The sequence below is a fragment of the Carcharodon carcharias genome, chromosome 10, assembly GCF_017639515.1.
Source record: "Carcharodon carcharias isolate sCarCar2 chromosome 10, sCarCar2.pri, whole genome shotgun sequence".
Classification (NCBI taxonomy): domain Eukaryota; kingdom Metazoa; phylum Chordata; class Chondrichthyes; order Lamniformes; family Lamnidae; genus Carcharodon; species Carcharodon carcharias.
Window position 1 is genome coordinate 32,486,106 of NC_054476.1, and position 14,862 is coordinate 32,500,967.

The 14,862-nt window shown below is 49.6% G+C and overlaps 1 protein-coding gene across 1 annotated transcript in view; it reads left to right on the plus strand.

Moving 5' to 3' along the window:
* The window catches only part of kiaa1549la (KIAA1549-like a), a 236,959-nt gene that overhangs the window by 56,587 nt on the left and 165,510 nt on the right, over positions 1-14,862 (plus strand). Inside the window, exons 7-8 of the mRNA XM_041198318.1 lie at positions 2,547-2,698; positions 11,412-11,583. Of these exons, the coding sequence (XP_041054252.1) occupies positions 2,547-2,698; positions 11,412-11,583 (324 nt within the window). The remainder of the gene's footprint in view (positions 1-2,546; positions 2,699-11,411; positions 11,584-14,862) is intronic.

Sequence of the window (14,862 nt, forward strand, 5' to 3'; positions counted from 1 at the left end):
GTCAAGCTCCATTGCTTCAGAAAGCTTGTTATTTTTTCAGTTCAGCAGATCATGACCCTCACCCCTCCTCAAACTTCTCACCTCATCACTCTCTACCTTATGAATAACTGTCACTCACCACCCCGCCCATTACATACAAAGGCTGGGATTTTCCAGCCCCGATGTGGGCAAAGCAGTGCTCCAGCCAGAAGTCCATTGACTTGCGGGGGGACCGGAAGATCCCAGCGGCAGGTGGGTGCAGAAAATCCCGCCTAACATGTCTTGAGACTAGACAGAGATCGACTCCACCTTCTGTCCTCCCTTGGATCCTTCTTCTACTCCTCCATGCCCTCGACCCCGCTCCTCACACCCACAACCTGCCGTTCACCCCCGACGCGCCCAGGTGGTCCTGAGCCTCCATGCAAGCTGCTATTCTTCTGCTCCCCTCCCTTGTGCCGCAGAGATCAACAAAGAAAACCACTCGTGTCAGGCACAGCTGCACAAAGCCAGCTGTTGCAGGCCAGCTTTTAATGCACATGGCAAGTACCACGAGATTCACGTGTGCCTCTGACTTAATCTTGAAGGTCGGTCGTAATTACAGAAAGTTTTAAGATAATGAGTGTTCATAGCATGCAACTGTATTACAAGTAGGAACCTACCACAAGACAGCATGGGGCCCACTGCAATGCCACTGACTTCATTTCTACCACTCAACCTGCTGTCAGGAAATCGAAACTTCGGGTGTTGCCTAATTAAGTAATCCCACCTACCAAGTTTCCTGCACTTACAGGCCTAACAAAATACCACCCTTAGACTGGTGGCCATTTGTCCCCTCATACCGAGTTGTTGAAGGAGCTGACCAATTTAATCCCATATCCCATCTTTCTCCCCATAACCCAACAAATTAGTCCTCTTGGTTGACATGTCCAGTTTGCCTTTTGAAATTACCTATAGAATCTGATTTCGACACCTTTTCAGGTAGTGTGTTCCAGATCATAACAACCCTCTGTGTGGAAACATTTTGCCTAATTTCCCATCTAGTTCTTTTGCCAATTATTTTAAATTTATGATCTCTGACTATTGATCCGCTCAATTTCTCCCTACTGGGAAACAGTGTCTCACAACTTGCTCTGTCAAAGCCCCTGATAACTTTGAACACCTCTATTAACTCTCACCTTAATCTTTGCTTTAAGGAAACAGTCCCGTCTTCTTCAATATATCCACAAAACTGAAGTCCCCCATCAGCCCGTAGCCCAGTACCAAATTCCTGCATTTGCAAGTGAAAATAGTATGAGCAGCATTTTATACCAAAGGATGTATTCAGCTAATGTTAGAGTTTTGTGTTCAGTTTTGGATAGATAACTTTAGATATAATGTTCAAGTCGAGGCTCTGGCATGGACTCAATGGGCCGAATTGCTTCCCCTCTGCCATTTGGACTGTATGGGCTGGATTTAATGGAGGTGATCGGGCTCTTTCCTACCGGCTGGAGAGCCCGCGGGAGGTCTGTGTTGCTGCTTTCAGGGAAGGCCCACCAAATTAAATACCACTCAGGCGCTTAAGTGGACAGAGGAGGGCCTTCCCTGGCTGGGATAAGACCATGGGTGTGGAAGTCCTGCCCTGTGAGATTGGCCGGCAGCTGCATTGAACGGAAGAACCATGGGGGAGGCTGCTGCTGATATGACACCCACCCGAGGACTAGGATTGTTGCTGGATCCCAGGCTGCAGGTGAATGATGGCAGGAAAGCAGTTGTGGGTGAGGGGGTGAGGCCCTTAAATGGACATTAATTGGGGGCAGCGATGGGAAGGCGGCAGGGACCCCACCTGGGACCATTGTGCCTGATTAAAAATCGCCCCCCCCACCCCCACCCCCATCCTGCCGCCAAACCCGCCACAGAGGAGGGCATATAATTCCGCTCTATAACTCCACTTAAAGCTTATGGTGAGATTCACGAAACTGGTAACAGGGTGAGATTCTTTTACTTACGAAAAGAGACTAGGGAAATTGGAGCGCTCTCCTTGAGAACAAAGAAGATTAAAAAAGCTGTTTCCAATTTTTGGAGAGTCGGTAACTAGAAGTAGAACAAAGGAGAATATGTTTTGTTTTTACACAGAGTGTGGGAACATCCATCCAGAAACAGGAAGCTGAATCCGTAATAGATTTTAAAAGGGAAGTGGATGAACACAGAAATGCCTATGGGGAAAGGATGTGGAAATGGGACTAAGAGGTTAGCCCTTTCAGAGAGCCAGCACAGACACAATGGGATGGACGGCCTCCTCCTGTTCCATAATATTTATGGCACCAGCTTGCTTAGTGTACCAGAACAGCACCGATCAGAAAATATTCCCCTGCATACAGTGATTAATACCCTGAAAAGGAGGTGGGGAATTCCGTCCCAACAAACGGGGAAACGCAGCACACCGACTGCGTGGTCGCTGGATTCGGAATCTCTTCAGCCTTCGTCACGTGTGCTTAGAAAAGGAAAAAAATGGTGACAATTGAATAATAGCTATGTGGCTGACCCATAATTATTGCTTTGTAATATGCTCTGCCTCCTGTTTCAAACAGTTATCCTGGGCGTTGACAACAGCTCACTGGGTGAACAGTATCAACGCTTTGCAAGCCTGATGGAACAACGGTTAGCGAACCTGTTCATGGCAGCTCAGCAACAAGGGCGAAGGTTTAAACGCGCTTCTACAATCGGCACCTACACTGTACAGGTCAGACAAAATCAATTCTTTTTAGTGAGATTTATTGGTGACCTTTGTTGACCCAAATATGTCTCATAGCCAATGAATTACTTTTAAAGAATGGTTGTTTTGTGGATAGATGTAGTAGCCAGTTTGCACACAACAGGGTCACTTGGAGAAAGGAAGACTTGCATTAATGTAGCACCTTCTGCAACCTCAGGACATCCCAAAGTGCTGTATAGCCAATGAAATACGTTTGAAGGGTAGTCACTGTTTGAATATAGGAAACACCGCAACTAACCTGTTCACAGCTCCCACAAAAAGCAACGTGATATTGCAATAATCTGTTTCAGTGATGTTGGTTGAGGGATTAATATTGCTCAAGACAGTACCCCTGAACTTTGAAATCGCAGAGTGGGATCTTGTGCCCCCACCTCAGAAGGCAGACATAGATTGGCTTAACTTCTCATCTGAAAGAGAGCATCTCCGACAGTGCAGTACTTCCTCCATACTGCAGTGGAGTGTCCTCCTAGGTTTTATGCGCAAGTCTCTGAAATGGAACTTGAAATCACAGCCTTAAGACTCAGAGGCTCAGAGAGTGCTACTAACTGAGCCATGCCTAGCACTACTTAAGGGTACATTAAGGTCAGTGAGATAAATGATTTGTTACCCTGTTGTGGTGGTGGCCGAGGAACATGTGCTGGGACACAGGAAGAATTATGTCACATATCACTGTGGGGTCTTTTACATCCAACTGGAACAAACAGGCAGGGCTTTAGTTTCATTGCACCGTGGACAATGCTGCACAACCTCAGTATTTTAATTGAGCGTTAGGTAAATGTATGGAATTAGATTTTACACTGGATGTAAACCTTCAAACTCAGAGCCGAGAGTCCTACCGCTGAAGAGACTGACTCTTTTAGTGCCAGAGGCCAGGATTTTCTGGCCCTGTTGGCGTTGGGCATTGTTTTTTTTTATTTGTTCATGGGATGAGGGCGTCGCTGGCTAGGCCAGATTTATTGCCCATCCCTAATTGCTCGTGTTCAGAGGGCAGTTAAGAGTCAACCACATTGCTGTGGGCCTGGAGTCACATGTAGGCCAGACCAGGTAAGGACAGCAGATTTCCTTCCCTAAAGAACATTAGTGAACCAGATGGGCTTTTACAACCACCGACAATGGTTTCGTGGTCATCATTAGAATTTTAATTCCAGAATTTTATTGAATACAAATTCCACCATCTGCCGTGGTGGGATTCAAACTGAGAGCATTACCCCGGGCCTCTGGATTACTAGTCCAGTAACAGTACCACAATGCTATCACCTCCCCCAAAGCGAGTTGGGGGGATTGGGGGGGGGGGGGGGGGGGGGGGGTGGGGGGAGAGGTGGGGGCGGGGTGGGGGGGGGGGGTGGTGCGGGGAGTGGGGCACGGGACAATACAGTGAGAAAGTCAAAAATTAGTTTCTCGCCGATGTGAAAGCACTGTGGGATCATCTGATGGTGTTCGCCATGGCAGAACGCCAATCCTGCTGGAGGCTGGTGTGAGCCCGACTGGTAAGGCCCGACTGGAATTGTGCCCCCATGCCAGATTTACCATTACGCCGGTGGGAAAACACACTGGTCCAGATCACGGCTGGACAAGTGTGACGTGCAGAAGCCAGGACTCACCATTAAACCCTTGCTCAGGCCGTGGATATTTGAGGAGCAGGAAATACTGGAGCCCCACAGCTAACGGACCCTGAAGAAACTCATACATTGCATGCTGGGTGGATCCTCGTATACATGTCAAAGCAGCTCTCGGAAGGTGGGAGGTTTCCACTGATGTCTCAGTCCACTTTGGAACATCATGGACTTGGCCATGGGCTGCTACAGATGATCATCAAGGGGGAGAGGAAGGTCCAGCTGTGAGTGGGAGAGGAGGGTGGGTGGGGGGGGTGGGGGTGGGGTGGGTGGTTAGTGAGTTTGGGAGTGGGGGAATGAAGGCATTCTGGGGGGTGAGGTTGGGAAGGGGGCACGAAGGTGTCAGGGTGTGAGGTTGTCAGGAGGGGACAAAAGTGTCAGTGAGAGTGTAGGAGGGAGGACGAGGGAATATGGGGGGAGGAGATTATAACGGGGAGAATACAGCAATTGGGGAGATGGGTCTTGGGGGGGTGGAAGGTGTAAGAGAAGGAGTTTGGAGGGGAGAAGGAGTTTGGAGGGGGGAGGAGTTTGGGGGGGTGAAAGAGTTTGCGGGGAGGAAGGAGTTTGGACGGGGGAAGGAGTTTGGACGGGCGGAAAGGAGTTCGGAGGGTGGGAAAGGAGTTCGGAGGGTGGGAAAGGAGTTCGGAGGGTGGGAAAGGAGTTCGGAGGGTGGGAAAGGAGTTCGGAGGGTGGGAAAGGAGTTCGGAGGGTGGGAAAGGAGTTCGGAGGGTGGGAAAGGAGTTCGGAGGGTGGGAAAGGAGTTCGGAGGGTGGGAAAGGAGTTCGGAGGGTGGGAAAGGAGTTCGGAGGGTGGGAAAGGAGTTCGGAGGGTGGGAAAGGAGTTCGGAGGGTGGGAAAGGAGTTCGGAGGGTGGGAAGGAGTTCGGAGGGTGGGAAGGAGTTCGGAGGGTGGGAAGGAGTTCAGGGGGAGGCAAGTGCCCAGGGGGAGGAAGGAGTTCAGGAGGAAAGGGGTCTGGGTTGGAGAGGAAGGAGCACAGGTTGGGAGGAATCCAGGGCGAGAAAGGAGGTCGGAGGGGGAGGAGTAGGTGTCCGGGGGTAGGAAGGAGTTCAGAGGAAGGTAGGAGTCCAGGGGGAAGAATGGTGTCCGTTGGGGGTGGGAAGAAGTAGGGTGGAGGAGGGATTAAGGTTGGCAGAGGGAGTAAGGGTGGAAGAGGGAGTAAGTGGGTGGGATGTCCAGGTGAATGTGTAAGGGAGGGGTCTGTGGAGTCAATGACTGCCTCCTGGGGAGTGAACTGAGGGTGGGCGTTGTAGGAGGGAATGGTGAGTATGAGAGGGGGCAGAGGTAGCGGGAGGGTGGGAGGGTGAGGGTGCATCGGTATCTGTAGAAGGGACAGTGAGGGAGGTTGGTGGGGACTTGGAGGCAGACACAGATCCGGTGGGTGGGAAGAAGGAGGTCGGGGAGGTCAATGTGGATGGGGGTGGGGTTCTCAGGAAGGTAGGGAATGTATATGTTCAGCTGGACACCCTGGAAAGGAAAGGGTTCTGGTTGGTAGGTGACAGTGTGGAGGTGGAAGGCGATGCCAGGGTGACAACAATCATGGGGGAAAGGACATAAGTGACTGGGGGAGGGGAAGGGATGGGGGAATTGAGCAAAAATCTGACTACGACCATCATTGTCGAAATCAAAAATGAGCGGAGCCTCTTGTTAGACAGGCGCAGGTGCTGCATGGGAGTGCAGTCAGTGGGTGGGCGGAGATACAGGTCAGCTCCGAAGAACAACAGAAAGAGAACCCCAGCAGGCAGCATTGAAAGTGCTCAGGACAGTGAGATGGATGAAGGCTCCGTGTACATGGGAGCGTGCTCGCACGAGGCACCAAAAGGCTCTGCCACACACATATATTTCTACCCCCAGAATCACTCATGATTCAGCTATGTGCAGATGAACTACTAGTGGGTGGGGATTCAGAGTGGGGTGTGGGATGCAGTGGGAGGACTCGCGAAGCCTGCACATGAAGCTGAAAGACAACATTACACATTATTTAGTGAAAGTGAATATGTTTTCAGATTATAAAGTGATAAAATGTGTTCACCTGTGCAATCAGTTGTGATCAGAATTTCTTAACTTTTTTAGGCCTTCCACTTCTTCTAGGTGCTGCCCTGACATCCACAGCAGGGGTGGAGACAGCCTGTGCAATGATTGGCCTTTTCGCCTCTGATGACTTCAGCATGCGTCCTCTAGTGAGCCGAGGCATTGAGGGCCACAGCTTGCTTTGGCTGTCCTGTGAGCCAGCTGTTCCCTCTGCGATGACAGAGGACAAGGTTGAGGGGATCAAAGGCAAAGGGGACTTGGAGGGAGAGGGCAGCCTCTGAAATTTCTGAGTGGATGATCCAGGGGTGTCCAGCTGCCACTTCTCCCTTCAAATGATGAGGGCCCGGCCTGACCCCTTGAGGGAAGGAGCACCTGGAGGGACATTGAGGTGCCTTAATTCCCTCTTGTGTTGCCACTGCAGGAACTCACCCATGGCTACTTCAGTGGAGTGCAGGCCTGTACGCATTCTGTGTTCTGCTGGATTGGGGTCTCCTTGGTGTCCACCATCCTTCCCATGGAGGCCTCCGTACATGCACATGTGGGCACCACTTCATTAAAGAGGAGACGGACACACTCCTCTGACTCGAGTTCCACTCTGCTGAGGGCTTCCAACAGCTCTGCGTGATGTTCGCCTGCCTTCTGCTGACTCTCCACGATGAGTTGGAAGACCAAATCCAGAGGCTTATCTTCTGATTTGGACCTCCCAGATGCCTCTTCCCCAGCAGTCCTCCAAGGTAGCTCAATTGAACCCGCCTCCTCCTGCTGTGGACACCTGTCTGCGTGGTGACCACCAGATTGTGAACCTGAGCCTGTTCTAGATCTAGGTCCCACCAAGATGTGCGTCTCTGCACTGGTGGATGGTGTGGGTAAGCCCTGTGATAGGTCTTCCAGGCTGTTTATTTCCAGCTCTTCAATGGAGGTGATCTCTTGGCTGGAAGTGAGGACTTGGATGGTGCTGAGGGACTGACTGGCTGAGGGCTTCAGGTACTTGGCAGAGCTCCCTGTGAGCCAAAGTTGAGATAATTGGTGCATGGCAGCAGGGTCAAAAACAGGAGAGAGAGCACTCAGTTGCGACAAGAGTGGTAGAGTGTGGTACAGGATCCTCACTGGGTGCTTGCCGCCAACCTCACAATCGCAGTAGGCACAGTCCATGTCCTCACCAGTCAGCGTGATGGCTCACTCCTGAAAGTGAGTGAGGGACCTAATGTGGTCCACTGTACCCTAGGTCTGGGACTTCTCCCTGCAGTTGTGAGCCAGGTTCTTCTGCATGAAAATAGATCGAGTGGAGCAGGGTGCATGCCACTGTGCGGAATGTTTGTCTGGTAAGTGGAGCCATGGATGGGATGAGGGCACGGACTCCAGAGGAAATGATCCTGATGGAGATGTGAGGGTGGCGTGAGAGTTCGTGGAGTCCTTTGAGGTGTGAGATCCCTGTGGATGTGTGATGGGTTTGTGTGTGTGTGAGTTGAGAGTGATGAAGTGGTTGACTTACCCTGATGGAATGAGTGAGAGCATTCATCCTCTTGCTGCACTGGCTGGCTGACCTTCTCTGTGCTCCAGTGGTGCTGACCATTGCTGCCACCGTCTCCCAAGCTGGACTGGTGACTCTGGTGGATCTCCTGTGGCCAGAGCAGGCGTTGAGGACATTGCGGTGGCATTCCACTGCGCCCATCAGGCGTCCCAGAGAGGCGTCACTCAATTTGGGGGCTACCACCTTCTTTGCTTTCGGGACCATCTGTTGCCTGGAGCAGTCCCGGAGAGTAGACATGAAGTAGGCATGCAATCTGGTGCACTTTAAACATGGTGCCTGGAGTGAGGAAGTGCTGAGGCCGATCTGAGCCCGCCTGCCAGCGAGCTGGCGGGTTTCCTGTGAATGCATTGTTAATGAGGCAGGATGCACTGGGAAAGGGATGACACTGCACCAAAACCCATCATTGCGGCTGGTGGGTAAAACGCCTTTTTTCCCGCCTGCCACTGCACTTTGTGCAAATCTGGGATGATTCTGCCCAGAGACGGTAGTGTGAGTGCAGTTGGCATTTGACAAGAAAGAAACTGAAACAAGAGTCTGAGAGACGGAATCTCTGGCCCACTTATCCCCCATGCCATCCTGGCATGGGAAAAATTGGGTTTGGGTACAGGTAAAATAAAGGCAGCAACTTGCTTCCCTGTGATCCCACTTCCTTCCTACCTGGTCCCATTATTGATCTGCTCAATTGAGCAGGCAGGCAGCATACCCACAGAATGGCAGCCTGGTCTTTCTTTAATCGTGGGGTGCAGGCCCTGGTGATCCATACAAGGTCACAGTCTCGCCTCTGACTCAGGAGGCCAAAGGCTGAAGCCCCAGTCCAGGATTTGAACATGTACCCTAGGCTGACACTCTCTAATAATACTGAGGGAATGTGGCATTGCCTAGGAAACCCATGCCCACCCCTCAGCACTTAACTGACTGCTGAGGTGTTTGATCTCATGGATGCCAGGCTGCGGCCTCCTGCTGCCCCAATTCCTACTCACACCTTCTGGGGCCAGGCAGTAGATCTGGCCTAGTTCAGGCACAAGCCTGAGGACAATTATTGAAGAACCAACACCTTCCCCCCACCACCATCCCACCACCATCCCACCACCACTCCATGGCTGAATGATTTATTTTTATTGGGGGAAACTCTGTTGCTATCACTGTGTACTATTGTGAAGAGGGCAATCAAATTTATGGTTTATTTTATGACTGGGAATGCACTTCACTTCTTCGGATTTGACACATTATATAATCGTTAATCACCAACATTGAGAGCTTTCATCGCCAATAAACAGGCGCATTATTGTCAACCCTCCATCCTGCTGAGAGAAACTTGGCCACTTTTTCTTTACAAATGCAAGGCTTGTGCTTTTCCTTTGTATCCCTTTTCCATGCTTAATCCTTTTCAAATACATGTCCAATTGCCTTTTGAAACTTCTAATGCAATCTCCTTCCACCACCTTTTCAAGCACTGTGTTCCAGATTTCTGAAAAACATCTCTCCACATTTTCCCCTCCAGTTCTATTCCTGATTATCTTAACTGTATGCCGTGTGGTTCCCAACTCACTTGCCAGAGGAAACAGTTTCTCCCAAACTTGTTCTATCAAAATAATTAATGATTTTGAACATACCTATTAAATCTCCCCTTAATCCTCTCTGCTCTAAAGAGAACAATCTCCACATAACTGAAATCCCTCATCCTTGGCAACATGCTAGCAAATCGTCTCAGCACCCTTTCCAAGGCCTTCATATCCTTCCTAAAATGTGATGCCCAGAGTTGCACACAATACACCATCTGGAGCTGAAATAATGATTTATAAGGGTTTAGCATAACTTATTTGCTTTTGCACTCTTTTTAGAAAAGCCTAGGATTCTGTATGCCTTTTTAACTGCCTTATTGATTTGTTCTGCCACCTTCAAATCTATGTGTGTATAAAAATGACTAATTGTGAAAATGAGGATTTTTTTTTTGTTCGTTCATGAGATGTGGGCATCATTGGCTGGGTATCAGTTCCACAATTACTAACTCTCACTGAGGCCAGCATTCATTGCCCATCCCTAACTGCCCTTGGGAAGGTGGTGGTGAGCTGCCTTCTTGAACTGCTGCAGTCCACCCACAGTGCTGCTAGGGAGGGAGTTCCAGGATGTTGATCCCGTGACAGTGAAGGAACGGCGATATCATTCCAAGCCAGGATGGTGAGTGACTTGGAGGGGAACTTACAAGTGATGGTGTTCCCATGTGTCTGCTGCCCTTGTCCTTCTAGATGGTAGTGATCATGGGCTTAGAAGGTGCTTTGGTGAGCTCCTTCAGTGCATCTTATAGATGGAACACACTGCTGCCACTCTGCATTGGTGGTGGAGTGAGTGAGTGTTTGTGGATGTGGTGCCAATCAAATAGACTGCTTTGATCTGGACGGTGTCAAGCTTCTTGAGTGTTGTTGAAGCTACACTCATCCAGGCAAGGGGAGTATTCCATCACACTCCTGACTTGTGCCTTTGGGGAGTCAGGAGGTGAGTTACTCACCACAGGATTCCTAGTCGGTCTCTGAACCTGCTCTTCGTAGCAACAGTATTTATATGGCTAGTCCAGTTCAGTTTCTGGTCGATGGTAACCCCCAGGACGTGTGGCGCAAATGTTACTTGCCAGCCCAAACCTGGACATGGACTGCTACAGCATCTGAGGAGTCACGAATGGTGCTGAACATTATGCAATCGTCAGCAAACATCCCCACTACTGAAGGAAGTTCTTTGATGAAGCAGCTGAAGATGGTTAGTCCTAGGACACTAACCTGAGGAACTCCTGTGCTGAACTGGAGCTGAGATGACTGACCTCCAGCAATCATAACCATCTTCCTTTGTGCTAGGGAATTCCTCCCCCCACCTCATTCCCAATGACTGCAGTTTTGGTTGGGCTCCACACTCTGTCAAATGCTGCCAAAGGCAATCACCCTCACCTCAGTCCAAATGAACCAGATTTTTTTTTTTTAATAACAATGGTTTTCATTAGAGTTTTAATCCAGATTTTAGTTGAGTTTAAATTTCACCATTTGCCATGGTGGGATTCGAACCCAGGTTCCCAGAATATTACCCTGGGTCTCCCTGGATTATTAGTACAGTGACAATACCACACGCCACCACCTCCCACATAATATATAGCATCATTAGTTGTTTCATCACTACATGATCAAAATGGTTCAGAAAATATTATAAAGTGTTTACAGCACAGAAACAGTCATTCGGCTCAATTGGTCCAGGCCGGTGTTTATGCTCCATCTCTCCTGCCCTTCTTCATCTCTCCATCTCAATAAGACCTTCTATTCCGCCTTCACTCATGCATTTATCCAATTTTTCATTGAATGCACCTCTGCTAGTTGTCTCAACTACCCCATGTGGTATTGAGTTCCACATTCTAACCACTCTCTTTTTAAAGAAGTTCCTCCTGAATTTGTGATTGGATTTAACAGTGACTATCTTATATTGATGGCTTATTTTTGTTTTTCCTGCAGCTGGTCAGCATTAAACGTCTCCCTGGCCCTAAGAATCCAGCCGAGTTGACGTACTATGCCTTGGAGAATGGTGGGGCCCTGCTGGGTACAACCGCAGCCAAAATACTGAATACAGTCGATTCACAGACCATGGCCTTGGAGTTAGGCTACCGTGTGCAACTCCAAGCAGAACGTAAGTGAGCCTATTATTTTCCCTGTGTCTGTTGGGGGAGTGGGGAGTTGGCTGAAGAAAGGTTGTGTTGAGGCCTAGGGGATATGACTTGGCACGTCATAACATTCAAGGCTATGGGCCAAGTGCTGGTAAATGGGATTAGATAGGTAGGTCAGGTGTTTCTCATGTGTCGGTGCAGACTCGATGGGTCAAAGGGCCTCTTCTGCACTGTGTGATGCTGTGATTCTGTGAAAGTTTGTGCCAGGCTTTTCAGGAGTGAAGTTAAGAAAGCTACGACATGCAAAAGATGATAGAAATCTGGAATTGGCAACTGCAAACAGCAGGTGATATTAGATAAATTGTTCATTTTAAATCTAACTTTGATATATTTCTGTTAACCAAAGACATTAAGGGATATGGGGCAAAGGCAGTTTGGGGTTGGAAGGGGATGCCTGGAGGTGTCATGGCGAGTAGATGAGGGGCCATGAGTTGGGATGGGGTGGGTGTGGGTGAGAGCTTTTGAGCTTACCTTTCAAAAGGCCCGAAACCGGGCTATGGTCCACATCCCCTCTGAGATCATAGAGAAGCTGGTCTGACTCCACGAAAACTGGAGGCTAGGAGATACCTCCTCCTGTAATGGAGCTGGCCGGGCTCAGAATGCAGCACCTGGACTGACTAACCACAACCTTATCCCACACCAGAGAAAATTGGTGGCACTGGGAATGGAAGCAGGAAACCCAGAATTGGGTCCCTCCCACAAATTTTAAATGGCACCTGAGTTGTTCCGACTGCAAAAAACCTGGGCCTGAATGTCTATGGGACTGTACCCAGTGGGAGGCAGTGCCTGTGGAACTGTACCTTAATGAGAGTCAGCATCCGTGGAACTGTACCCAGCGAGTCAGTGCCTTTGGAACTGTACCCAGTGAGAGCCAGTGTCTGTGGATCTGTACCAATGAGAGTCAGTATCTGTAGAACTGTACCCAGTGAGAGTCAGTGTCTGTGGATCTGTACCCAGTGAGAGTCAGTATCTGTGGAACTGTACCCAGTGAGAGACAGTGTCTGTGGAACTGTGCCCCAGTGGTAGTCAGTGTCTATGGAATTGTACCTGAGTCAGAGTCAGTGAATGTGGATCTGTATCCAGTGAGAGTCAGTGCCTATGGAACTATACCCCAGTGAGGGTCACTGGACAGAATGTTACCTCTCCCACCTCCTCGGATGGCCTTTCCATCTACCCCCTGCCCACCCTGACCTGTCCGCAGTGCTACAGTGAGAAGGGTGAAGCCTAGGCCGGCCGGCCCACCCTTGACACAATTGAAGCTCTAAAGTGGGCAAGTAATGACCAATTAAGGGGCATTTCCTGCCCAGCCTCAATTTTGAGGCAGACGGGAGGAATTCAAGAGCAGGGAAGAAGCTCGGAGAGTCACCCTGCTCAGGCCTTGGGCAGTAAGAGTGGTGTGTGCCTCCATCAACGATCTCCTTTCAACATCAGCCGCACCCTATAAAGTCTGTCTGTGTGAGTGCTCCCTGCGCAGCATCCCCCAGCCTCCCAGGCCTCTCCACCACGTCTTCCACCCCCTCTCTGCCCACCCCACCACCTCCCCCCATCAACCTCGCCTCCCCTCTCCACCCTGAGACACTCCACGCTTACCTGGTCCTGAACTCCCAGGACTTAGACTCTCGGGACTGCTTGTCCCTCACATATACCTCACCTGGCCACTGCTGCCTCTTGTGCTGCTGAGACTACAGAGATGCTGGCCAATCAGATTGTTCGGCAGCTCTTTGAGGTGGGACTTAGTCCTGAATGTGGGGCGGAAGTCCCATCTCCAGCCAATTAATGTTCCTCACAGCATAAAATTGCTGCGGAGCAGCCACTATTAGCGGTGATGCGCTCCCCTCTGAATCTTCAGGAGGCGGGATGGGAAATCCCGCGATCTGAAAAACCCTGTCCACTATCTGTGGAACTGTACCCAGTGAGAGTTAGTGTGTGTGGAAGATACCCAGTAAGAGCCAGTGTCTGTGGAACTGTACCCAGTGAGAGCCAGTGTCTGTGGAACTGTACATATGTAAGATTTTGGGGGTTCAGGGCCAGAGATACTTAAATAGGCAGTTGACTAGTCATAAATAATTTTAAGATGGTTTATTAAGTTTATTAAGGAACAACAGTTTAGACATGATACATGAACGAACTAGAGACAAAAAGTATATGACCCATAACAGCTTGTGATAACGGATTCTGCTCTTTCAGGTCCTCCGTACTCTGTCTCTGTACTCTGGCACTATGTTGAATTAAATTTAAAAAGAACAAAACAAAAACAGACCTCACCCTCTTCAATCCCCACCCCCACGCACTCCCCATGCTTCACCCATGCCAACCTATGCCACCTCATGCCCCCTGTCCACCACCCCTATGGCCCCTCATGCCTCATATGCCAGCCCATGCCCCCCATCCATCACCTTTTTCCCTTACCCTCTTCATGCCAACTCTCCCAGTATCCTTTGACCACTTTGACAGTTCCTTGACAGCTTGACAGTCCCTTGAATGTTCTTTGACAGCTTGACAGCTCTTTAACAGCTTGAAAGTTCCTTGACAGTTTGACAATTCCAATGAGTTTATGCACTTTTTATGTACAAACATGTTTACTTTTAACAATTCCAAACAATGCCTTACCTCCCCCAAAGTGTCTTACCTCTCCTAAAGGTACTTTACTTCTGTCAAAGGGTGACTTAACTCCTCCAAAGTTATCCTGGGACCAGATCCAAAGAGTTACCCTGGCTATCCAAACAATTCCACCAAGTTCAGACCTCCACTTACTTGGACTAATCTGCACACTCCGGGTCTCACACTCCTGGCCTACCAAAACCCCACTTCAGTGGAGGCAGCTGATGACTTAAATGGCCAGCTGCCCCTGTAAACCCCGAATGGACTCTCATCCCATCCCGGAGAAAATGGAACATGCCAGGTCCAGGGTTGGGACTTAGAATTCCCAGCCATTTCTGGGATTTTTGCCACGAGGGAAGAGTTTATGTTGTGGCAAAAATCTGGGCCTCAGTGTCTGTGGAACTATAGCTCAGTGAGAGTCAATGTCTGTGAAACTGTATATCTCTGAGAGTCAGTGTTTGTGGAACTGAACGCCAATGAGATTCAGTGTTTGTGGAACCGTATATCACTGAGAGTCAGTATGTGTGGAACTGTATAGCCCAGTGAGACTCACTGTTTTTGGAACTGTACAGCCTAGTGTGGAACTGAATCCCAGTGAGAATTAATGTTTGTGGAACTGTCTCGCCCAGTGACACTCCTTG